We start from the raw sequence: 27,331 nt of genomic DNA on the forward strand, positions 1-27,331 counted from the left end.
CTGTTCATTAGCCTAATAGCCTGAGGGAAAAAGCTATCCCTCAGTCGGCTAGTGCGGGATCGGATGCTGCGGAAGCGTCTTCCTGAGGGCAGCAGAGAGAGCAGTCTGTGGGACGGGTGGCTGGAGTCACTGATGATTCTCCGGGCTTTCCTTATACACCGCCTGGTGTAGATGTCCTGGAGGGAGGGAAGCTCACCTCCCACAATGTGGCGGGCAGTTCGCACATCCCTTTGCAGAGCTTTACGGTTGCCTGCGGTGCTGTTTCCGAACCAGGCGGTGATGCAGCCGGTCAGGATGCTCTCCACAGTGCAGGTGTAGAATGTTCTGAGGATGCTGGGGCTCATTCCAAACTTCCTCAGCCATCTCAGGAAGAAGAGGCGTTGATGTGTTTTCTTCAGCACTGCATCTGTGTGAGCGGACCATGTAAGATCCTCAGTGATGTGAACGTCGAGGAACTTAAAGCGGTTTACCCGCTCCACAGGTGTCTTGTCGATGGTGATGGGTGTGTGTTCTCTGCTCTGTCTCCTGAAATTCACTACCAGCTCCTTGGTCTTGTCGATGTTGAGTGAGAGGTGGTTCTCCTGATACCATTTAGTCAGGGTACTCACCTCCTCTCTGTAGGCCGTCTCGTTGTGGGTGATCAGGCCTATCACCACTGTGTGGTCAGCGAATTTGACGATGACGTTGGAGCTGTGTGTGGCTGCACAGTCATGTGTGTACAGGGAGTACAGGAGTGGGCTGAGAACGCAACCCTGAGGAGCAGCAGTGTTGAGGGTCAGCGGGGATGAAGTTTTGTTGCCCATTCTGACCACCTGACTTCTGCCTGTCAGGAAGTCCAGGATCCAACTGCACAGAGATCTGTTTAGTCCCAGAGTCTGGAGCTTCGCAACCAGTGTGGCAGGCACGATGGTATTAAATGCAGAACTGTAGTCCACAAACAGCATTCTCACATAAGTGTTCTTGTTTTCCAGGTGGGAGAGAGCAGGGTGAAGGCAATAGCATCGTCTGTGGAACAGTGGCTGCGATATGCAAGTTGTAGCGGATCCAGTGAGGCAGGCAGGACAGAGCAGATGTAGTATCTGAAGAGTTTCTCAAAACACTTGCTGAAGATGGGTGTCAGAGCAACGGGTCTCCAGTCATTCAAGCAGGTGATTTTATTTTTCTATGGTATGGGCACAATGGTGGATTTTTTGAAGCATGAGGGAACCACAGACAGAGAAAGGGAGAGGTTGAAAATGTCTGTGAAAACACCGGCTAGTTGGAATGCGCATGCTCGGGTGCTTCAAGGCAGGTGCTTCTCGTTTCAGTTTCTGCCTATAAGCAGGCAGGAGCAGAGCAGAAGAGTTATCCGATTTGCCGAAAGGTGGGCGGGGGAGCGATTTGTAGGCGTCCCAGAATGGAGAATAACAGTGGTCCAAAACACAATCACCACGCGTGTTGATGGTGATGTGTTGGAAGTATTTCGGAGCTATTGTTCTGAAGTTGGCTTTGTTAAAGTCCCCTGTAACAATAAACGCCACATCTGGGTACGCAGTTTCCTGCTCACTTATATTCCCATACAGTTCCTTGAGTGCCAGGTCTGTGTTGGCTTGAGGGGGAATGTAAACAGCTGTGATTATGATCGCTGTAAATTCCCTCGGTAGCCAGAATGGTCGACACAGCATATGAAATTCCAGATCAGGGGAGCAGAAGGTTTTAATAGAGTGTAGGTTCCTTTCATCACACCACGAGTTGTTGATAAAGAAACAAATGCCCCCACCTCTGCTTTTCCCTGTGAGCTCTTTCGTTCTGTCCGAGCAGTGCACGGAGAACCCCTTACGCTCGATGGCTGAGTCTGGAACCATTGCAGACATCCAGGTTTCTGTGAGGCAAATAATGAAGCAGTCCCTTGTTTCTCGTTGGTATGAGATGCATGCCCGCAGTTCACAGAGTTTGTTGTCCAGTGACTGAATGTTAGCCAGCAACTATCATGTGATTGATCCCATCTACTGGCAGCTCCGTCATTTTTTTTTTTTTTGAGGACTGGTTAGGGGACCCCCCAAGAGCCTTGACACAATTCGAACACTGTATAGACCTTATTAACCAAACAATGGCAGGCGGGGTAACTGTCTTGACAGTAACTGCAAGTCTCACAGGGATTGCACACATTTTCCCTTACACAATTTTTATTTACTTTCTCTCATTGGTTTGCATAAAGATTGACAACTCTCAATCACAGTAACATTAAAGTCCCAGTGAAACTCCTTGGAACGCACAGCATTATTTGATGTGTGGACATAATCTCTACTGAAAAATGCAGAGAGCGCGAGGCATATAGAGTGGCTCCACCCCCTTTTAAATTAACCTATAGCGTTTCATTTACGGCAGTCAGCCTGGCAAAGTTGCATTTAACAGTGTGATAGCCACAGTGGTGTTAAAGTCTCTTGAAAAGAATAGTAAGATCAGAACTAGGGTTCTGCCCTAGTACCCTAGTACTAGTTCTGTCATGATTCTGCCGCATCATGTCATGTTTCTCATGGTCTAGTGGCAGGATCATGACAGGACCCCATGTTTCATGTGGAGAGGGGTAATTTTGGCCCTGATGGCCTTCTATACACCGTCTCCGGTCTCGTCTCTGTTCCCACCCCCTCGTCTCCTCGTTATTGCTCGTTTATTGTTTCATGCCCTTCACCTGTTCCCCTCTTGATTTATCCCCTTTACAATGCCCTTTACATTTTTACAATGTTAACTGTAGTTCTTGAGTAGTTTAGTTAGTCGTAGTCCTGTCTTGTAATGTTATCATATTCCTTTGTTTTGTTATGTTACCCTCTTTTGGGTTTTTTGGTTTTGTCTTTATTATTTGTTAAATGTCTTGTTAACCCCTTACCCCCTGTCCTTGTATCTCACCACCCCCCATTTCCTGACAGAATGAACCAGCCACAACAGGACCCAGCGGACAGAGGGATCATAGCGGGAGGGTTCAAGGCCGCCGGGTTCCCCTCCAGGGTCGAAGACGCCAGACTCCCTTCCAGGGTCGAGGCCGCCAATCTCCCTTCCAGTGTCGAGGCCGTCGGGTTCCCGTCCGGGGTTGAGGCCACCGGGCTCCTTTCCAGGGTCGAGGTCATCGGGTTCCCCTCCAGGGTCGAGGCCGCTGGTATCCCATTCCCTCCACAGATCCCCGCCGGCAGTCCAGCCGGCACTCCCGTCGGCATCCCAGCCAGCATTCCAGTCCGGTGCAGCTGGCCATCCAGTCCGGTACAGCCGGTCATCCAGTCCTGCACAGCCGCCAGAGAGCGCTGTCCAGTCCGTGTCCGCCGGCATTCAGTCCGTGTCCACCGGCATCCAATCCGTGTCAGCTGGCATCCAGTCCTGTAAACTATAGTTCTTGTGTAGTTTAGTTATTCTTAGTTCTGTCTTGTCATGTTATCATATTCCCTTGTTTTATGTTACCCCCTCGTGGGTTTTTTGGTTTTGTCTTTATTATTTATTAAACGTCTTGTTAACCCCTTACCCGCTGTCTGCACCTGGGTCCTCTGTCCTTGTGTCTCACCACGTTTCCTGACAGATATGAGTGATGTATCATTTGAAGCTTGTTATTTAAGTTTGTAAGTTACACTGGTGTTGTCTTATCCTTTACTCATCAAGGCTGCGATGTGTGATCTCTCCCAATGAGCCTTAACATTCCATATTCTGTGTAGACTTGAAACGAGTCAGATATTTTTAGTTTTCTTAGCGGATAAGCGAGTATGATCGACGGCTATGATCTGCTCTGTGCTATCATGTCTCTGAACCGGAGGACACTCAACGTGCAACTGCTCACGTGACACTAATGTGAAATCAAGATTTTATTGTCAACGTTTACACTATCTGAATCCTCCCCTTTCTCCCATCTAATGCATTATGCATCATTCACCATGTAGGACATAATAAATGTACGAACAAGTGGCTGATTTGAGGAGCCGCTTCCGCAGCTCTCATAGGGAAGTGGGTGGGACTCTTCGGATTCTAAAGTGGATTTGAATGGACGAGAACTTTGACTAGAGGCTGAAGTGTAGTGTGATGTCATGGAACTTCTAGATTTTTTGAGCACATGTGCCAGACTGTCAGTTTTGAACGCATACTGTATATCTTCTAAATGGGAATTTTGTCAGTGCGTAGGAGCATATCAGATTATTGACGTCCTTAAGGCTAACTTATTTTTAATAAAAGGAAAAAACATTCATATTGATTTCACTGGGGCTTTAAGTAATCAGATTTCAGTCACCACTAAGCCAGGCAATCAAAGTAATACAATCAAAGCAATTTTGAATTCAAAATGGTTTACCAGGAAAATAAAAGCCATACAATTCCAGACACAGATGGTCCTTGTTATGATGTGAAGCTGAAATGTAAAAAGGTAATCATATAAATATATTTAAAATGTATAAGCTTGCATTTGATTTTATTTGTAATTGGACAAAAAACAGACATCTGCATTTACTGTAAGAATTTAGGGTAACACTTTACTTAGGCTTCATTCTTAAATTGTGTCTGAAATATTAAACAAGAGACCATATATAATTAAATGTTAGCTTAATACACTAATAGTATTCATTATGATTTCAGAACATGATTTACTGTCCACTTCAAATGGACAGAGGAAATGAAGCCAATTAGGTGAATTCTCAGGGTACTTCATATGCACAGCCAATCTAGGGGAATGAAAAAGAGGAGGCAGCAGTAACATTGTTACAATAAAAGTGGATAAAAACGCTATAGAGTTAAAATGCCCTCAGGGATGCTGAGTTCCAGGTAAACCACATCTCGCATCCATAGCCCACATCACAGCTGCTGTTACAATAACATGTGCAATAACATAATCTGTGTCATCATACAGCAGTATATACTGTATCATTGTGTTTAAATTACTTAATTTACTTAACTTTAAGTTAAACTGTCTAATTTATTTCATTAAAAATCTTTTGAGAAAGAGAAACTTTCAACACTTTGACTCATGCTGGGGTCCATTTGGGGGGACATTTCCTTTTCATTTTCCCCCAACAGGGGGCCCACATTCACACAAAATGACTTGCCACAGAACTACAGAAAATCTGTCATTATAAACTTTTAATAGACCATAACATTTCAAAACATTCATTTGCTTCTCTTGTTTACAATAATAAACATAAACATAGACCTCCAGGCATATATTTTCTCTCTTTAATCTTGAATTTCTAGAATTCTTATATTTAGAATAAGGCTGGTGAAAGGTTAATAATTTTAAAAGAGAGAGCATTATGTAAATTTAAACTCGTGACCTAATCCCTTATATATTTTTATGATCCAAATAAGCAATAAGATATTCTTAAACAGGAAACTTTTTATACTTTACAAAGTGGCAATGCTGTTGATCAATGAAACTGTTCATCCAAGACAGCAAATGAGAGTTTAACGTCATAACATACAGATGTTTTAAAGCTAATTCCAGATAAATTTGAGTTCCTAGACGTCAAATAATGCAAAAACAGATAATTCTATACAGCACATAATGTATCTACATAACATAATATTACCCCACCCCCCCCAAAAAAAGACCAAGGCTATGCTCACATTGAATACATTTAACACTCTTTTTAAGACATTTTAACATGAAATTGGATTAAACATGTAAAACCACTACTGTTAAGACGTGGTTTACATTAACAGCATAAGAGTACACATATACACACTAAAAGGTATGCTTTATTCCATTGTGAACATCCCAAGATGAGGAGTAAAATACAGACAGACACCTGCACTGTTAGCCCAGCTGTGTTCTCAATCACACATGCTTGTCTGAGACGTGACCTTTGACCTTAACCTAGGCCTCCTGGCAGATGACCCCTGGCCCTGAAGAGCATGGCCTGTTGGGCAGGTGCTGCTCCAGACAGATTGGAGGGTGTCAGAAACAAATGGCTCACATTGAAGGACCTAATCTGACCCTTTCCAATTTCACATGGTATTTCACTTGAACTATTAAGTGCATTATAGACTAAATAAATGTGCTTTATAATAAAATACAGAGTTTTCACATTCAATTCAATTCAATTTTATTTATATAGCGCTTTTCACAATGTGCATTGTTCCAAAGCAGCTTTACAGGAGCAAATAAGAAAAACACAGAAAGGTAAAACACAGCACAGTGCATGGTGTTTATAGACCAAGCAAGATCATTATAATAAATAATATCTAATAAATAAATAAATGCATGTGCAGAGTTGCTTATGTAAGATCATTATTTCACACTAAAACTAAAACAAGTGAATCATACCATTTGGATTGAATTGCACTAAATTATGCATACAATAAAAACAACCTGCAACCTGCTCTTTTCCTTTTCACCAAATCTTTGTGATTTTTCTCAGATGGGGTATTTGTAAAACAATTTAAGACTTTAATGGTAAACTGTTCTGTTAGATCAGAAGTCATTTAGATATATGCATTTGGAGGGGATTCAATATACAGAAAAATGACAAGTCCCCCCTTACAGTACATTTACCCATATTTGGCAGACAATTGTATCTGTTGTAACTTCTGCATTAAAGCTTTATTCCATTTGCATTAAACATTATTTGTGCTGAAAATTAATATGTTGCTGTTTGTATTAAAAACAAAAAAATGTATGTCTTACCATAACTCATCACATTACAACCTATAGTGTCCAACCAATGGCCATGTAAGGTAACAATCTTTCCAAATCAATAAGAACACCTACATTCAAATTTAAACGCATGTTAACTACCTTACATAATATCTTACAATCTCATATTTTGAAATGTATGAAAAAATATATAGTGCAGACACAGTATACTGTATATATTAACGTTCACTGAATGCTACTTAATACAAATGTGTGGACATTTTTGCGTAAATCCAGCATTTCATTTACTGTAGAGTCAAGCTTTTTTGGCACAATGAAAATACATTATCTTCCTCTCTAGAGAACAGCACACTCTCTTATGTACACATCTCTAAGCAGCTGCGTCATTATACATTTATTTTGAACTTCACACTGGAAGTCAAATGCCACATGTGTCAGTGTTAGACACATGTATTGCAGCTGCCTTAAAACCCTTATTTCATCTCGCCACCCCCGCCAAAATCCTTGACCCCACCTCTGACACCTTAGAACTTATCTCCATGCAGATAACACTAAAAAATGGTCACATGTTCTCTTTGGATAAAGGCTGTTGTCCTTGTTCGATATGTATCGCTAGACATCTGATTAGTTGTGCACCTGGGAAATGGAAGTTGCCTCTTTTAAATAAATTCATTGTCGTTCTGTACATTCCGAACATGTGGCACTGACTTTACTGCTGCCGGAAAGGCCATGTTGGAATGGAATTAGTTTAGGTCAATTCGAGCCTTAATCGCTTCTCTTTTGAGGCACCTTCTGTCTATCTGTGATATTAACTGTAATCTGTGCCTCAATCCAGATTGGTTCTCTCATTTGATTGGCTGTGATTATGGCCGTTCCATCTTGGCCAAACAATTTGAAACATTTAAAACATGATGAGGTCCCAGTAAAGGTCTGGAAGCACTTCAGGGAGCATACAGCCCTGGGTTTCAGGTGGCCGTAAAAGAGAAAATAGGGGGCAGCTGTGAACAAGTGTGTGTTTACTTGTCAGAAGACACACTTTTCACGTCTCAAAACAATTGCTTACATAACATTTTTTAATTATTGCTAGATATAAACCATTAAATTACATTTGCTACATTTACTTTTTATGGTATTAAATATCATATATAGTGGGAATTGAGAGGAAAGTTGCTGAAGATAAAAAATACAAAAGGGTTATTACAAGCGTCAGATGTTTACTCATGAACTTTGACCACAAATAACGTAATGGTTAAAATGTCCCAAGTCATCACAAAGGACTTTTTATTAGAGCATTCAGTCCATTTAAATATTTAATGGTGGTTAAGATCTTACAGGCATGTGTGTAATTTAGAATTTGTTGTAGCTGATCATTGTGTCATAAATGTATGCTACAGAAAAGTATGCAAAAAATTATGATCAAACAACATATACTTTATAGCTGTAAAATGCAATCTGATGCTATTGTTTGTAAATTACATTGTCTGTACTCCTGGTAAAATTTTACTGCAATGACTTTTGCACATAACTTTAAACTTGTTAGATGTTCTGTCCGGGTTTGATTTATATTAAAAAAAGAACTCATAAAAAGACAAAGAGATAAACACCCGCTGTTTTCCACTAAACAGAATGGGTAACGCTTTAGATTACGGCCCGCAATGTACTGCGTAATTTATAGTTACAATGTAACTACTCATTTACAGCGTAACTACTTGTAACAGTAATGTACCTCTACAGTACATATTTGTAGGTAAGGGGGAACAATATACAAAGTTTGGGGAATAAAGAAAATACTATTTATACTGTAAGTAGCCTATTTTAAAACTAAGGGGTAACTGTTTTAATATAATGTGGTATGCATGACCTGCAGTTTGCTATACAACAATCTTAGCATGAACATACACTACATTTTTGTAATCACAATATACCCATAAATAAGCTATTGTGGATATCCATTAAGTACGGGGTTCTTATTTTATTATCATAGCAAACATGACATAAGGGGAATTGATGCGTTCAGTTTTTGCGCAAGCAATACAGCATGACAGACTGTCTGTCAACTGTACATTTGACAGAGTTTTAACTTTAGGATTCATTTTTATTTTATTGATTTTATGATCATTGGTCACTATGAGTTATTTTGATGAGTTTTAATGTGTAAAATGTGCAAAATCAATGTTGATCTTTTGAGACTATTATCAAGTAGTTCAAGAGCGGATTGATTTGGATTTTTTTCATTCAGTTCCCCAATCTTTACATATTGTTCCCTTTTATCTACATAAATGTACTGTAGAGGTACATTATTGTTACAAGTAGTTACTCTGTAAATCCTGTTTAATTATGCGGTACATTGTGGGCCGTAATCTAAAGCGTTACCACAGAATGTCACATTTGATGAATGTCTTATAAAATCAAGATGACACAGTTAAGTTCTTTTTAAATGTGTATTGTCACTGGTTGTCATTTTTACATTGTGATTAACAGACTTCACAAACAGCAATTTTATGATGCAACAGGCTACTTAGAAACTTTACTCTAAAATATATTCTAATTGATGTTGACACTAAAAGAGTTTAAGACTTTGTGAACAGCCCAAAAGCACACACAGTATGATGATAAATATTCACAACTTGACACTTTACTTTTTGAGCCAAAATAAAGGCTTCCAAGTATGTCCATAAGCAAAAAAAATCTAAAATCTTCCTTACACATTAACACATACATGATTACAAACAAACAAACAACCACACATGAAGACCAACAAACCACATCCTTCCTAAAGCAGAAAGATAATGTCATTAACATTCAGAGTAAATATATGTATCTATATTTAATAATGGATGAGTGAAAATTCTTTCCAAAACTCACTGAATGGGTCACTGTCTTAACATTCAATGTTGATTTATGTCTTTTTTATTTTGCTCTTACAGCATAAATATCACTGAAAAAAAATGTTAAATCAAATATTCCAGCTAACATTTTCAAACGGGGCGAAAAACCAAGTGAAGTGTAAAGGTATGCAACATACCTTAAGAAATACAAAAAAGCAGTTTGCAAGTATGTTTGTTTCAGGACCTGAGCCTCAAAATGAAGGCCTACCCTCACACAGGGTACTGTGACGCCAGATGTATTGCAATACCACAGTATTTTCCATGTACATGCTGTAAGGTGGTACAAATTATTACAATATTTACAGGCATATCCCATGGTATCAGTATACCAGGTACAGAAGTACTGTGCTGTATTACGATTGAACTATGACACTTTCTGATTAGCATACGGTAAATGAGATAGCTACATTACTTCTTATGAATGCTATAAACCTTTTATGCAGAAGAGAGATATTGATCATAAGTTAATCTCTTAGGAAAGAATAGGATTTCATTAAAGGATTGTAAAAAGCAGTAATATCTCACGCAAAATGTACCCACTGAATAATTAATTTCATTAAGTGAAGCTTAGCGAAGTGTTGTGTAACATTTACAAAACTAATTTTGGGTGATAGTGTTTTTGACCTCTGACTTCTGAATAAATCATGTGGAACTCACGGCTCATTCTCAGGCGATGGTTCGGTAAATATTACTAGTGTCCTGAGGTGCAGGTCTGGGAGACCGTAGCTAATGTTTGTTGACAGAAACGATTTCGCTCCAATTCTTGTTCACAATCAATGCTCCATTAGTTCTGTTGCCAAGGTTAACAGAAGGGTATACAAACTGGTTGAGTGGACATTTACAAAAACAACTGCAAAACCGCATTTCTGGACAACCAAATATCAACTGAAGGAGTGTTTGATTGATTTTAAATTAGTTTTTTAACTTGGATTTTTTGAATTTCCCATTTAAAAAGTCTCATTAAACACAACTATATAATACTGATTGAGTTGGCGGTGAGCATGGATGTGGATGGTAGCAGGTAGTCATTCACACTTAGTCTGTGCTCTCTCACATACTGTACATTTTTGTCATATTAATAAAACATTTAATAAAACACAAACAAGGACATAGTAAAATGTCTAACAATGGGATGAGAAAGTGCAAATATTTTGGTTCCTTGTTATCATTTATCATCGTTTGACTTTTCTTCAGGAACCTCGCAATTATTTATCAGAATCCTTCCTTGTACTCCCCCAGCAGTGAACAGATGCCTTCCCACAGTGCTTTGCAAAACTGCCTCATCTTCTGGAACTTTCAGTCTTCAAACCAGACGACCTACTGGAGAACAGACAGAATTGGTGAGATGCTTGGCAAGGTATCTTCGCAAAGCTAGCTGGCCAACAGATGTACCAACACACAGCAATAGCGTGACAAGACTGCAGCATTCTTGCAGATATCTGCAACATGCATGCACACGTACAAATATGCAAACGTACATACGTCGTAGATCTTGTCTCAGAGTAAATCACACACACATGATAAATAGGAAGAGATATATGGGACAAACAGCGTGTTGGGCAAAGCTAAATTTGCGTGGTGGATGCGTGGGAGAATAGGCTTCGCCTGAAAGCAAAGCCTCTCCAGATGTACAAAACACAAAGCACATTCAGGATTATATGTTTAATGTCAGCTCCCAAGATGCAGGGGATTCATTCAAAATATGTTGCCTGTGTGAGCATGTAAATGTGGATTTTGAGGTTGAGAGAGCGTGTTTGGTCTCTCTTTTGAAATTCATGTGGAAAACAGATCCATCCCCTACGGATGATGTGTGATTCTTTTATGTATTATTCAACCTCTATTCGTACTTCTGATCCATTTTGCCTTTGAGGTCGGGACGTTTGACGTTATCCCACAAATCATTGCTGCTTTATGCAAATTGCTGCTGTGCAGAATTATGCTTGCTTTCATAACATAACAATATATTGTGCATAAGACATTTTAGTTCATGTCAAGCTGTGACAGACTGATGTGCCATGTAATTGAAACATGATGGGAGGGGTACAGGCACATCCAGTGTCTTCAGGTTGAGCTGTAAGACTCCTTTTGGGGCAATCAATCAGGGAGAGACTGAGGAATTGGGGAGATGGGTAAAGCAAACAGATTGCTTGCAGATGGCTGCTGTGGAAGGGAGTATGAGAGTTCCAGTGAAGAACCCTTCTTCTACCCAATGGGGGAAGGGCCTGACAGACAGAAGGGGTTCTAGGCGCTGGAGAGTCCATCAGATGTGTGTGTATCTGTGTGAGGTCAATAGCAGGCATGTTGGGGGTGGGGATGCAGGTGGATGTTCAGTCCAAAGGTCTTGTTTTATTAGACATGCTGATTTTACTACTCATACAAACTTGAAACCAGTGTTGGGAAGAAACTATTTCCCCGACTACCTTTTATGCAATAGTTTCAGCTGTAAATGGTGCTTATGTAAGAACTAGCAACTTAATTTAGAAATTTTTGCTATATTATGAGTTAAATGTTGTCACTACAACGCAATCTCACACGAATTCGTAACTATGTTACGAGGTGGCTAATTTGTATGAATTCGTACCATCTAATTCAAACAGTTTAGTACAGTTTGCTTTCATGCTAGTGACGTTAGGTTTAGAAGTGGGGTTAGGGGAGGGGCTTTGGCATTGTTTGTTCTAATAATTCTGTGTTTTTGTATGGTTCTTATGAATTAGCCACCTCGTAAAATAGTTTGGTCACACACTCTCTTAATGGGGTATATGCACATGACAGACTTTACGTCCTGAAGTTGTAATTTATGTGCACGTGAAAATAGGCAAACAGACAGCTGTTCTTCCATTGTATGTTGAGCAGAGGCACTACCCACCACATTATGGCAGAGAGTGGTTACGTCAGATCAAACTGAATTGGAAGGAAATAAGAACAGTTAAGTTAAAGACACTTGAAACCGGGTTGCAAAAACATGCAGCTGTTTTCTCAAAGCAGTTGGGGGAAATGAAGAGCATCAAAGCCAAAATAACTTTGAAAGCGGAACACAAACCAAAGTTTTGTCAGCCCAGAATTGTGCTATATGTTCTAAATTGGGGTATTGTCACAAGTTCAGTACATCGAATGGGCTACTCCAAAAGTCCCTGTTGTTAAGAAAGACTGATCAGTGCGCATCTGTGGTGACTTTAAAGTGATTGTAAACCCTGTCCTGCACATCGAACACTATCCTTTACCACGCATTGAGGATCTGTTTTCTTCATTAGCAGGAGGACAGTGCTTCATCAAACTAGACTTATCACATGCTTAACTACAGATGAATGTCGATGAAGAATCCAGGAAATATCTTACAATTTCCCACAAAAAAGGTTTATTCCAATACAACCGCTTGCCTTTCGGAATCGCGTTGGTGCCAGCCATGTTCCAGAGAGCTATGGACCACGTTTTGCAAGGTCTGCCACGTTTCTGTAAGGTATCAATATCCATTGCTACCTGGATGACATTCTAGTTACCGGGCAGACTGAAGCTGAACACCAGGAAAACCTGGACACAGTCCTTGGACGCCTGGAGCAGTTTGGTTTGCATGTTGAAAAAAGCATATGTGACTTTTTCTTAGGTCATATAATTGATGCTGAAGGTCTACACAAGTCACCTGAAAATGTAAGTGCAATTATAAATGCCCCAAGACCATCCAACATCACACAGCTGAGATCGTTTCTAGGCCTGTTAAACTACTAAGGGAGATTTATACCAAACTTGGCAACCACAGCTAATCCCTTGAGCGTTCTGCTGTGTAAAGGAAAGCGTTGGCAGTGGACTCCCGAATGTGACGTGGCATTCAAAAAGGCAAAAGAACAGTTGGTGTCAAAAAATGTCTTGACACACTATGATCTTGAAAATACCATTCGGCTGGCATGCAACGCATCGCCTTATGGCATTGGTGCCGTCATTTTCCATGTGTTACCCAAAGGTGAAGAAAAGCCTATAGCTTTTGCATCCCGCACACTAAGTAAGGCAGAGCAAAATGATGCACAGATTGAGCTTAAGGCGTTGGCAATAGTCTTTGGGGTCAGAAAATTTCACCAGTATCTCTACGGACAAAAGTTCACGCTTCTTACTGATCACCGCCCTCTCACCACAATCTTTGGTCCCCAAAAAGGAATTCCATCAATTGCAGGGGCGAGAATGCAGAGGTGGGCCTTACTTTTGTCTGCACATAACTGCACCATTGAGTACAGAAGAGCTGAACATCATGCATGTCTACCGTTACATGTGGAGCACAAAAAGAAAAAGGATGCTGTAGATTTGTTCTACCTTGGACATATGGAGAAACTTCCTGTCAGTGCAGCCGATATCCACCGTGAGACTATGGTTGGCCTGACCTTATCTACAGTCATCGAATTGGTCATGAAAGGGAGCTCACACCTTTCATCTCCAGGTGCAACGAACTGTCTGTCCAACATGGGTATTTAATGCGAGGCATGAAAGTGGTTGTTCCCCAAAAGCTGCATAAAAGAGTGCTGGAAGAATTACACGCTGACAATCCGGGTATAGTCCAAATGAAACCCATAGCACTCCGCTATGTATGGTGGCCAGGATGTTGACATTGAACTACAAGTGAAAATGTGTCAGTCACATCAACAGATACAGAAAACGCCATGCCAAGCACCCCTCCACCCATGGGAGTGGCCGAGCAAACCATTGGAGCGCATACATGTTGATTTTGCTGGGCCATGTGAAGGCCACATGTTACTAGTGGTGGTCAATGCACATTCAAAATGGCCGGAGGTGCAGTTGATGAAGTCAACGACGGCAGAAAAGACAATTGAAGTTTTGGGAAATCTTTTCAGTCACTATGGGTTGCCAGAAGTCCTCGTCACTGACAATGGGCCGCAATTTGTGGCACAGGAGTTTTCAACCTTCATGAAGGCCAATCATGTGAAACACATTCGATCCTCTCCATATCAGCCGGCAACTAATGGGCAGGCTGAAAGATTTGTTCAATCTCTGAAGCAAGCACTAAAGGCCTCTAAGGGTTGTTCTACGCTGCATAAACGGCTTGAAACATTCTTGCTGACTTATCGCAATACACCATATCTTATGACCAGGGAGACTCCTTTCCTGTTGTCTGGGGATGCCAGCTGCACACGCGTCTCGATGCATTAAGACCCAGTGTTACAGCTGCTGTACGACTCTCACAAACCTCCGAGCTGGTCGTTCAAAGCCAAGACAATTTGGAGTCGGCGAGGCTGTGCTTGCCCGTGATTACAGGGGGAAAGAGACATGGATTTCCGGTGTGGTGACTGCCCAAAGTGGTCCAGTATCATACACTGTGGATGAAGGAGCCTCTGAGGAATAGAGACGTCATGCCGATCAACTGTTGTCCATTCCAAAGCAAAGAGCTGAGATTCAGGTCACTCAGCTGCCTAACGCCAGTGATGTGTCTGTTCCAGTACAGGCCTCTGTAAGTGCCAATTCTGCACCATCAACAAAGGAACAAGATGGTAACAGTGGCACCCCAGTAGATACTAAGACCGACCCGGACATACCTGATATTCCCAAAACTCAGGTCAGACGTTATCCAGCCAGAGTGATCAAACCTCCTGATCGTCTGACATTATAGACTAATTCAACCAATAAAAGTCTGTTGGACTGAACTGCAATTATTTATGCTAGTGAGCCTGTTCTGACGTGGGGCAGAATAATCCCCGAATTGGCTCGAGGCAAGAGGCAGTCTACCCTCTACCGCTAGACTAAAAAAAATCAGAATATTTGTGTTGATGAAAATGCATTTAGTTGAAATCATAATATTTGTCTTGATGAAAATGCATTGTATGCAACCAGAATGTTTAAGTTGTTAAGTATGCTTTGTGTTTTGCTTTTTGATTAGAAGGGGAGGAAATGTTATGTATGTATGTTATTCCTCATAGAGCCTGTAGAGGGCACTGCTACCACTCATCGTTAGTCGTTGTGTTCTTGCAAATAAACGCAGAATAAGAATGTGACCTTGAAGTTGGATGTGTCATGATTGGTCTCCAAGTGTTAATACATCATACAATGTTATGAAAGTGCAAGACATAACAAAAACGTTCAAATTTTTCTGTAATTAAGCCTAGAGTAAGTACAAAAGTGTACTTAGTTTATTTTCAGATTTGTGGATGTAGCTTGAAACGTACTGTATAGCGTGAAGCCCTTCTGATTTTTTGTTGTAGATGTATGACATAATGTTTGGATATTTAGACTCACGTCGTTGACCGTAATTGTGGGTGCATCTTGAAGCGACTGAGTGAAACACTACATGCTCCAGATGTGACAAAGCTGGCTGAGATTTTAGAGGAAGTACATCACCCCGTTTGCATATACCCCATTGGTTTTATTGTGGTAAGTTACTTTCTGTTAGTAACTTGCAGCTTTGCTAACCACTTAATTATAGTACATAATTTCCCGTTAGCTCAACTGGACACATTGTAGAAACAGACACATTATGAATTTGTTGCAACAGGTATGGAGGACTAAACCTGCAAAAATTATAAATAAATAAATGTATAAATAAATAAATATATAAACGAATAAATGTATTAATATGAAAATAAATAAAGGAATGAATTTTTTGATAAAACAAAATAATTCGTTTTAGCTATTATTGATCTTAGCTTTAACTTTTCTTTTCATTTTTTAAATTGATTTATTATTTTTTGTGTCCATTTTTTAATTATTTTTAATTATTTTTTTTATTTTTAGATTTTTTTATTTATCTTTCCTTTTATTTTTCCATTTATTTATTTATACGTTTATTTATTTTTATATTTATTTATTATCGCATGAATTTATTTCCACTGTTATTTATTTATTCTTGAATTTATTCTTACTTTTTTGTGTCTTGTATGATAATTAGATGGGTTGGACTTGCCTACTATTGGTTCAGCGTAGATTGAAGCGTTTGATTGATTACTCTTTACTTGTTTTGGACTAACGTCACGTTACTCACTGATCGTTTGCTTCGTGTATAACGTTAAGTAACTATGGCGGGCTCACAATTAGCTAGAGAGTTACAGCATTTAGCCAATGAAGTCGATAACCATGCATCAAACGACTGTGTGTCATTCAGATTAGATGCACTTATTGATGATTTTATTACAGTTTTATCAATCCTTTATTTATTTTCATATTATTATATTTATTCGTTTATATATTTATTTATTTATACATTTATTTATTTATAATTTTTGCAGGTTTAGTCCTCCATAAACAGGCACTGTTATCAGACAGAGCCATATAGTCATGAGGTCACTCTCAGTCGTGCAGAGAAAGTTTTGGAGCGAATTTGAGAGTTTGCCTTGTTTGTCCCCTAACGGGACGAGTTCTTTTAGCTCTCAGTGTCTGTGCACTCATTCTCCTAAAAAGCTCAATTCCCTTCGGTAATTAACAGGCACCAGAAAAAGGGTCCACTTTGGCCTCTACTCTTTCAGAGGGGTAAAGCGATAAAATGACTGTGCCATTAAGAACATTATGCCTCTCCCTGCTCACCCCTGTCCCCCTCATCTGATAAAGGCAGAGGAAACCAGATCCAGTTTGTCTGAGAGCAGGCTTACCTGACTGCAGATCTCTGATTAGGTGGTACACCGGAGACCTGGAATGGCAAGCTAGTGCCCGGTGGCAGAAAAGGTGTGCAATGAGGTATCATTGATGCTGATTCAACAACCTTATATATGATTTCGCATGGCTTCTTCTGTATGCCACTTACAAAACTGCCCTGTGCATATTATGTTTATCGTCTTAGCAGTTTGGCTGAAATGTTTGTTTACGATTTAGCAATGGAAAACAAGGGTATTTTACACAATCAAGTTTCTACCAAGAAAACAAACAATATGGGAAGCATTTAAATTGCATTTATTGTTTAATGTTTATTAAACTGTTTATCTGCATCTATATAGTTCATGTATATATGTATTGCATTCGTTTTATTATTCGCAAGCAGTGAATACCCCTATTAGAAATAACTGAGAATAAAACCCACCACCTGAGAACCAATGGCTTAAAACTGAATATACTGTATAAGCAATCATAAAGTGATATTTAAAAAAAAGGTTTTATGTATATCTATTAGTACTGAATATGGCACTACAGACACAACTATCCAGAAAAACGTCTTACAAAAATGTAGGATCATATAAAACGGGAAATTACAAGTGAATGCTATACAGTATTATGTGAATACACCAACAGACTTCTGCTTGAATATAAAGGGCTTTAGAAAAGAGAGAGCAATTTACTCTTAGGCAGTGCCAAATTTCCCAACCAAGACATCTAGAAGCTTGCTTCCATTTTTACATACTCCATAGAAAACATCACCATGATGTCATCTATAATTATCTCAAATGACCAAGATGCAACAATCAGTGTGTCTGCAACATTTTCCCAGCCAAACATTTAAAAGCTGTTTTTTTCCACAAGGCTAATTACACACAAAGCCTCTTTCTTACACATGTAACAAGAGTTGAAAGCGAGACAAAATCTGTTGTCAGCATTCATGTAAACAAACTGAAAAATATGTTTTCACCTAACTTAATCTTCTCCAGCGTCTTTATTTCTTTGTTTGTCTAACAAGTACAGGTGTACAGCTGGTCATTTTTAACTTTTAACAGTAAAATCAGTTTGATGGTTTAATTTAAACAAGCTCAAATAATGCTGCGTTAATGAGAGAAAGTACCAAAATAAATATTACGATCCATCAGCAGAATCCTTTAAAATGTGCAGAGCAGGTGGGGCCCATATAGTGATATTACCTCTTAAACAATTAGCCTAGAAGAATGGTCCACCTGTTTTAAGAACTCTTTTAATTTTTAACAAAGACATAAAAGCTAAGCATTAAAGGCTCATAATTGGTGAATTCGGTTCAGATTTTCTTACATACAATGAAAAGAATGCCTGTTTAATAGCGGGTTTCATTAGGCTATTTCACAATACTTCACAGTTTGTGCACCTGGGATTGACCAATGCAATGTTACCAAAGTGTAATAACAAAAATACAGAGCAAAGGAAAAAGTGGACAGATTATGGGCAAAATTTTGTGGCTCGTAGAGGTAGTACCTTTGTTTGAAGTTACCATTGAAGGGGGTGTGCAGACCGTTATATATATAGTCATTGTAAAAAACGTTAAAGATAGTGAAGTCAATACCGCCCACGAACTGGTCTCAAGAGGTTAAGGTTGATACTGTTCCTTCCTAGACATTTTCTTCAAACTATTTTCTTTATCTAGCATTTAACAAGTAGTTTGTTGACTGTGTATTTTAAACAGGTAACATTTTATCTAGCTAGTGTGTACTTTTAGTGCAAATAATAATAATAATAACTTAAACAACCATAAAACAAAAACTGGCCTAACCAAAGAACAATGAAATTCACATGCTCTCAATGTGTGTGTCTACTACTTAGTGTTCTACTTGTCACTTGCTACTAATCTGCTAAACATGTTGCGAATGCAACTTCAACCAGCAGCAATGAATTTCTTACGAAAAATGCATATTTCCAGGTTAATATAAGCATATTTAGGAAGATTGTACTGCATATTATTGACAGTCAAGTACAATGTTTAGAAAACTACTGTAGGAATGTCTTTTTATGACTCTGAAAGACTGTGTTATGATTTTTTACTGTAAGCAGATTAACAGCAAATGTTGAAACGTAATAAAAACCCATGGACAGGGGCATTTTATAGGTCCTGGCATCGTTGAGCAAAATTAGTTTAAACTCTCCCACCCAAAGCACGGGCATTTCTATTTGAAACATGATTCAAAATAAATTCCATGGGTTTTTTTTGGTATTGTAACTAATAAAAAGATAATGTACTTTAATGTGCACATAAATAAATGTACTGCATTAGTTACTGCTTATAAGGAGTACGGATCCAGTGTGATGCAACCAAATCTCTTTATTAATGCATACATGTGAATCCATTTGTCATACATTCATATTAAACAAACTATAGCCAAATCAAGAAAATATCCACTGGCTCTCATCTTAGATATTTTGGCAGTCTGTAGTCCCAAATCCTGACCACCTTAGACTCATCCATTTTAATGCCAGCACACAGCACGACAAGACATAAAACTGTCTTTTAGGAGAAGCTTGGTGCAATCCATCAACCCTCAAGTGTGTATACAGGAGGGGATGTCGAAAAGCAAACTCGTTGGCTCTGGGCAGGAGAAGCCCCCTCAGCTCTCCAAACGAACCAGTTGTTTCTCTTGGCAGTGCTAGTCACGATCCACTGGGCCTGCCGTTTTGCCCACTCCCGGCCACTGTTTTTAGGTTGAAGTGGGCAGAGCCAGGGTAAACACATGAGCTCAGCCCTCGACGGGCCCTCGGTGCGTCTCTGCTAGGCTACCAGAGCCCACAAGCCAGGGTAAACAGCAGCTATGCGACTAATAACAAGGGAATCCCACTGGTAGGAGAGCTAGCTGGCGAGAAACAAAGGAGAGCGCTAGGCTAGCAAGCCTGTCATCAAACGCTAAACACCTAACTACGAGCAAAACATTATGGCTGGGAAAAACAGACTAAAGTCAGAGGGTGAGTGCAGAGGAGCAAAGGGATGAGTTGTCATCATGCTATGAGACAGAGCGTCTTTGCTTTCTGCTCTGTGTCTCTGTCTCTCAGACGGTTAAAAAAACACAAGTGAGACAGTCTCGGTCTCAGTGCTATTACGGTTGCCATCATCATTTTAAGTAAACAGTCATAGTTCTAAATAAGTGCATTTTTGTTCTGTGGAGCTAAAGAAAATATCGCTGAAGACTACCACTAATCAAATGTGAGGTAAATTGTGCCACAAAGTCTTATTCAACTCAATTATAAAGCTGCGCATGACTTGTGCACGTCTACACACAGGAGCCCGATGAATTAAGCCTCACACTGTAATTTAGCAAAGAGAAACAGGTGGGTCTGGACACACTGAATTACAGCATTCGGATAAATAATTTCTTCCCCAAAGTTTCACTTTAGCACACCACAAACCAGAGCAGGACGATACAGAGAAAAACATCAGGATTAATATCAAAACCACACTTTCCTACTCACAACCCTGTAATATACAATGAGCTTATGACAGGAATATATATTTGCCATTATATTCACAATAAAACGGAAAAGAGAAAGGGTCGTGACTTCTGGTGGTTATATTGGAAACTGTATATTCTTCTACTAGATTTATGAGGTTGGAAACATTTTACAGACCTACTAATGCACTTGTCATTGCTTATCTATAAACCAGAACAAATTATGTGTGCAAGGAGAAGTGAATAACTTTTAACCTGGAAGTTTTGTCCAACATACTACAAGAAGACATCCCGTCTAATAGTTTAAGTTGCAAAGTATTTCAGTCTGTGATGTAGTGGCAGAATTGTATGAGCGTATGATGGTAGGATGAAATTGTATTTTAGGATCAAGTGAATTGTGGGCTGCAAGCCTGGTCATTTGAGGAAAAAATGATTCCCAATCAAGGGGTCAACGTTTGACTGGTTAGCTATAGCTACATTATTCTAGAAGCAAAGAAACTTAATTCAGTTCTTTTTTTTTGAAAGAGCATAAAATGCAAGGATTTCATAAAAACTGTTTTTATACTCACTGTTTTGGAGCATATTTCTTGGAGGATGAAATGAACAGTTTTATATTAGAAAGGTGCCATGGTGTTCACGGTGCCATCAGCTTTATCAGACATTTTTCTGTCTTATTAAATTTCGGTCTCATGCATTTACGTATTAGGAGGTTGGATTAAAAATTGCATGTGGATGTGAGTACCCACAAGCAAAGATAGACGAATTGTGATTGCATATACTCCCAGTGTACTCAACTGACATTAAAGTGAATAGGAATGCCAACAGATGTCCTTCGCTCCAGATGAATTTAGCAGGGCTGATGAAGTTTACGATAGTTTGACAGGCTCTAGAGTATGTTTCTCAGAAATGCTTTCCATCATGATGTCACTTTCTGTTTATCTTTATTTTTTGCCTGATTATTGTCTGAGAATAGCTCACCTCTGACTCAGTTACACAGAGCACCACGTCGGCCGTGAAAACCTATGATTAAAGTAATCATCTATTGAATCTAGCTCACAATGAATACATGCATGCACACGCTGTGGGTGGCCGTCAAGATGTATCATCCGTGTCGTGGTTGGCGTCATCTCCATTGTGAAAGGGACTACATTACACCGCCTGCACTCTATTCGTATTGTTAATATATTATATAATTGCTCTCTGCAGCTGCTGAGGCAAATGTTAGTGCGAAAGCAATTAGTCAGGCCTTACTGAACAAATTGGTCCCTTGCCTTGCACCCTGACTGCTGCTGCTTGTAGTACTACCTGCAAAAAAAGCACACACGAGAGACAAAGATTAACAATGGAACACACACTGAGGGAGGCATCTGAGCAACATGTTTTTCCAGACAAGTTCCTCTCCTGTCAATGCTTCAACCACTGATGTTTTCCAGCACTAAGCCTCTATCAACTCTAACAAGAATGTCACTGGTCCAATTTTTTTACTCGTGTTATACAGTCACTTCTCAGAAGCCAAAAAGGGCCTAAAAAGTATCTTTCCAGTTGTTTTCCATCAGATTTCTTAACCATCATGTACTATCTGGGGCCTCAGAGACTCTCTTAAAAGCTTAAAAACTACTGCATTAAATCCCTTAACAAAAAGTTTTTTTGGGGTGTGACATGTTTTATTTAGGTCACGACCATAAAACACGATTTGATAGTGTAAACTTGCATATAGATATCAGGTTAATACTCAATTACTCTTCCTCATTTTTATTTTAGAATCATGCTGACCTCAGACAGATTCCTTTTGGGTTAAACAGAGAAAACACATTGGTTTTGTAAAAGTGCATGTTTACACTGTGCTACAGAAGATCAAAGATTAAGCTGTGGAGCTTTAATAATTGTGTCTACTGGTTTAGTCTACTTTTAATTAAAAGAAACATATTAAAATGTATTACTATTACATTTAAGTTAAACTGTGTATCATAGCATTCTTTGTTCTGGGACTTCAAACATAAAAAAATGTGGTCAATTTTAGCAGGTCATGAAGATTTATGATTTCTGTTTGAATGCTTTCAGCTTCTTTTAAACTGCATTGCTGAATTCGATTTATTGTACAGGAACTTAAAATGTGGAAAAGAACAGCTTTTCATTGTTCTTGGTTTGGATTATTTCTATGCTTACAATAGTATACTTTTTGTTCAAACCATATTTTTTGTAAACATCTTGATATCACCCTCTTTTTCACCATATCAAACTGGTAGGAAGTTTATATGAACACTGTGTATATTGTGCATTCACTAAGTCAGGAAGTGCCAAGGGAAATGAAGTAACTTCCCTTACAATGTCATAGTTGGCTAAATTCTACAACCTCAGAACAAAATAGCCTCTCAATTTCCTACTCTCAGTATCAGATCTAATCGTAAATCTCTGTGTTTATATAATAAAATATTCTGCAAAACTGCACACCCTCTTTATTGACTCCTAGGCACCCTTTGAGTTCTTGAAGAGAGATAGTCTTGTCCTTGTTGAGGTCGCAGTAGTCTGTAAACTTGCGGGCACATCGTTTGGGTTTGGCTTTTTTCTTCACATAGCGTTTAAAGGGTTTCATCTCCTTCTTGTTGATGTCGTGACTGCGATTGTTATCCAGCTGGGCAAAATACCAATGAACCACCCGTTCCTCCAGTGTGTGGCTTGGGTTAGGCTCAACAAACCTGCAGGAGATACATTCCTACTTGTTTAGAGATACTGAGTTAGACTTGCTCTAGCATGCTCCGCTAATTCAATTTTGTTAAAATAAATAATGACTAAAATAAAAAAATCTAAGTATTGTCAAATTTAATAAAATTGTGTAATCAATGAAATCCACAAAGCTTGTCATGGCATTCTCCCTTGTAATCAGTGCTGGTGTATTTTCAAGACTTACAGTTAACATTTTATTTCGTCTGACTGAATGAAACATTTGTGATTCTTTTAAGACTCTTACCTCCCACCACCAGAGGGGGCTGGTGAGTTGATAGCTTGTACCATGTCAGTAGTAAGGGCATCCAACAAACTGGTTATGAATTCCACTTTCTTTCCCTCTGGACACCCTGAAACATTTAAACAAATATCCACATAACCACAGAAATCATTCCTATATTTTAAAGCATGTTGGAAACAGTGTTGAAGTCTCGAGACTCAGACTCATTCTTGAACTCGGTCTTGAGACCCTATTTTAATGGTCTTGGTCTTGTCATGGACTTGTGTGCATTTTGACTCGGTCTTGACTCGTACTCGAACATGTTCGGAATTGGACTTATGCCCGAGTCCACTCGAGTCCCATCAAAAATATGAAACACATTGAAAAGACGTCCCTTTATGGGCCAAACATGAATGTTGTTTCTACGGCTTTTCATGGCGTCTCCTGATTGTCTAATATTGATGTCCAGTCTGTACAAAGTAAAAACTGGTTGAAGTTTTGAGTTTATCAGACTAGTTTCAATTTGCATATAGAAATAAATGAAGTGAGACTCTTTTAAATAAACTGAGTTGAATGATTTGAATGCAGTAAGATAGCAAGCAACCATTGAATCAAGGTTAAAAATTGATGATTTGTAATGTTCATTGCATTGAATCAGTATCACTTTTGTACCTTCAAAAATCACCATTATTGTGATCTTTTTTAGCTTTAGTTGAGCTCTTGGCTCTTCTATTTTAATGTTAAATTAGGTTTCCTTCAGCCAAAGAGATAATTACTTCTGAATGGTAATGTATACATTTTTAAGTTGTTTGGATCAGTCAGCTCTGTGGATCTGTAGTTTGATATACTGTGATTTTTTAGGAATTAACATATTCACAATCTGCTAAACCACTTTAACACACAAAGCCATCAAGAATATGCATATGAAACTCAACAATGACAATCAACAAAAGAAAGCTTCATGCTGCAGTGCATACTGGGTATCAACATAGTACAAAACTCATTCATGACTCCCAGCATGCATTGCAGTTGATCTGTTTATCTGAATTATTTTGACGATTGTCACCATTGTTGAGGGTTGTATGATGAGTGTTGATGTCAGTGTGTGTGTCAGTGAAATATGTTACTCTGGACTCGGTCTTGACTCGAACTCAACCTACTCTGGACTCAGTCTTGACTTGAATGAGCTGGTCTCGACTACAACACTGGTTGGAAACCAAAAAAACGGCGGTATCCATTCACTTGCATTGGTTTTGTGTCTGTACAATAAATGAATGGGTACCGCCATTGTTTGGTTACCAACATTCTTCAAAATATCATCTTTTATGTTCTGCAGAAGAAAGTAATTCGGGTTTGAAATAACAAGAGATAACAATGATGACAGCATTTTCATTTTTGGGTGAACTATCCCTTTAAGGGGTCATAACATTTCATATTTACCTTAATCTTTTACCCAAAGCACTATAAAATATATTGCGCATAAATGCAAGAGTATTTCTACAACCAAGCCATAACAACAGTTGTGTCAAATTGCTCTACTTATTTTAGTCTTGCATTAATCCAAACATTATAAAATACTTTAAAATCTTGTTATCAAAGGTTGTATCTATATTCGGCCGTTACTCACAGCAACCTAGAAGTACCCACTTGTACAGTATTCTAATGCTTTATCAGCTGATGAAATAGGGATGGCCACATGCAATTTGAGCTTATTTTTACTGTTGTCTGCTTGAGTTTGGATTGGGTTCACTGTTGTCATATTTTAAAGACCAAACAAAAGACAGTCCAATGTTGTACGTTTGTATGCCTAATAACTGATTCCTTTTATTTGTTAATCTGAGCTGAGTGTTCATTTCATAGAGGAAGAGAGTAGAGTAGTGAATTTTCATAAATTTTAGTACTTCACCAGCTCAATCTATGCTTTTGTGTACGTGTAAATGTATGGTAGCAAAAAGTGTAGAGTTGCGAGGTGATGAGGTGCTTTCGCAGAACACCATAGCCCCATTAACTTTACGACACATTGAGGAACACCTTGGGTAGCACTGTTTGAACTGTCCCAGATGCGTGGCTGTAATGGCACGCTCAACTTAAGCAAGTGTTCCTGCCTTAATTGTGTCTCTTTAAGGCCAACTTAAAACAGGAGAATGTAATAAAGTAATATCAGTTTACATTTTCACTTGCGTTTAGTTTGGTTCTCTATAACCGACCACCCAACCCCCCTCTTTTTTGTCTCTGTCTCACTTATTTGGCTGGCTAAGGGCAGTATGGGAGGTTGGCTGTTATAGCTCACCAGGTGACTCTAATTAGTAGCTATCTGTAAGGTCTGGACAAGTGTGATGACATGCCGGCTCAGTACTTTTTAGCCCAAGTGTTAAATTAGAACATATGGTATCAGATATATCCTCAGTCTTCCCTTACTGTACTCGGCAGATGTGCAGTGTATAAAAACGACAGTATTTGGAAAGCTCTCGTGTGAATCAGTCTTGAGTTAGTTTGTTAGTACTAGCATGGTAATGTTGCAGGTGTTTAGTGTAATTTGGCCTGTGGAGTTGCATCCTTCGAAAGGTTCCTTGTTTTACCCCTTCTCATGTTTTAAGAATGAAGCCGAGATCGTTTGTTTTGGTGCCAGGTAGCACTCATGTAGAGTACATAAAAATAATTTCACTAAACTCCCCCCGGACATTGACAGCACCTCTCCCTCCCCCCCCACTGCTGTCCTCCCCAGTGGTCCACGTCGTCGTAAACTACCCCACACATCTGTTGCACAGTAAGAAGCCATGTTTTACTCGGTAAACTTGCCAGATGGGAAATCAAAAAGGAGTTACAATGTAATTCTGAGCGCAAAGTAAAGAAGCAAGAGACAGAAAGCAGCCAAAGGGTCTGTAAACCTTGCAAATAATATTTCTAGGGAAAACCATCTTTAAATGATTACATGTGGCACTGTATATTCGTGTGCTTGTTCTTGTAACTATTTGTCAAACATTGTTAGCAAGCACAAAAGCACAGAAAATTCATAATGTTGTTTTTGTAAGCATAATCAGGACATGTGAAACATAACAAAATATTTTGTTCAAAGAAACATATTAGCTCTGTCGATCAAAAATTACAGATAGTTCATATGGTGCACATTTTATTTATTTATTAAGGTAAGGGTTTTGGGGACTTTTGGCTTTGAAATACAAATGTGGGTGGGCCTTTAAGACATTATTATGTATTTTAGCAGTGTACACCGTATCAGCATGATTTTTTTATTGTGTATATATAAACACAGGTGTTTATAAACACACAAATACTGTATGAGTGATATTGTGATCAAGAGAGAGCGCTAGTTTTACAGTAGATAACCATTGTGCTTACCTGTCAGATCTCTGTCTCTGAAAGGATCCTCCATCTCTGAGACTCGAGAACGAGCTGCACTGTCACATTCTGGTTTCTTATATCTGAAAAACATAGATGGAACAACCAACATATCATATGGATTTAAACTAGCAGAAAACCCTAACAACTCTAAAGCAATGCCCTGGCGCCCAATAATACCCTTGTATAATGGTGGCAAAGCAACCCTTACTAAACAAAAAAAAATATGTGGCAAAGCAACCCTTACTAAACAAAAAAAATATGTGGGAAAATACTGGAAAATATAATCCAATATATTAAATAATCCAATTCCATATATTGGAACCAAGTGCTTATACTTTTCAATATATTAAAAGTGTCAGTTCCTTATGTTTTAGCTATTTAATACTGTATATTCTAATACTGTAACATATTAACAATGTATATTTTCTAATTTATATTATTGTAAATTATGTACAGTAATATACTGACAGTTCATATATACTGTAGAAAAATATATTTTCTTTATAGA

The 27,331-nt window shown here is 38.9% G+C and overlaps 1 protein-coding gene across 10 annotated transcripts in view; it reads right to left on the reverse strand.

Annotated features, from left to right (window-relative positions):
* Positions 1–9,031: 9,031 nt before the first annotated feature.
* Positions 9,032–27,331, reverse strand: part of smoc1 (SPARC related modular calcium binding 1) — a 63,802-nt gene continuing 45,502 nt past the window's right edge. For 7 of the 10 annotated variants that reach the window (XM_057344239.1, XM_057344238.1, XM_057344237.1 and 4 more), the window contains 5 exons: positions 26,821–26,903; positions 23,488–23,593; positions 22,971–23,215; positions 21,791–21,824; positions 9,032–10,806 (listed from right to left, as the gene is read on the reverse strand). In XM_057344239.1, coding sequence (XP_057200222.1) covers positions 10,767–10,806; positions 21,791–21,824; positions 22,971–23,215; positions 23,488–23,593; positions 26,821–26,903 — 508 coding nt within the window. In that variant the 3' untranslated portion in view covers positions 9,032–10,766. Of the gene's footprint in view, positions 10,807–20,237; positions 21,825–22,970; positions 23,216–23,487; positions 23,594–26,820; positions 26,904–27,331 lie in introns of those variants that run through there. The other 3 variants (XM_057344231.1, XM_057344230.1, XM_057344233.1) reach the window with 3 other exon arrangements.

The sequence above is a fragment of the Triplophysa rosa genome, linkage group LG10 (assembly GCF_024868665.1).
Source record: "Triplophysa rosa linkage group LG10, Trosa_1v2, whole genome shotgun sequence".
NCBI classification, from domain to species: Eukaryota; Metazoa; Chordata; class Actinopteri; order Cypriniformes; family Nemacheilidae; genus Triplophysa; species Triplophysa rosa.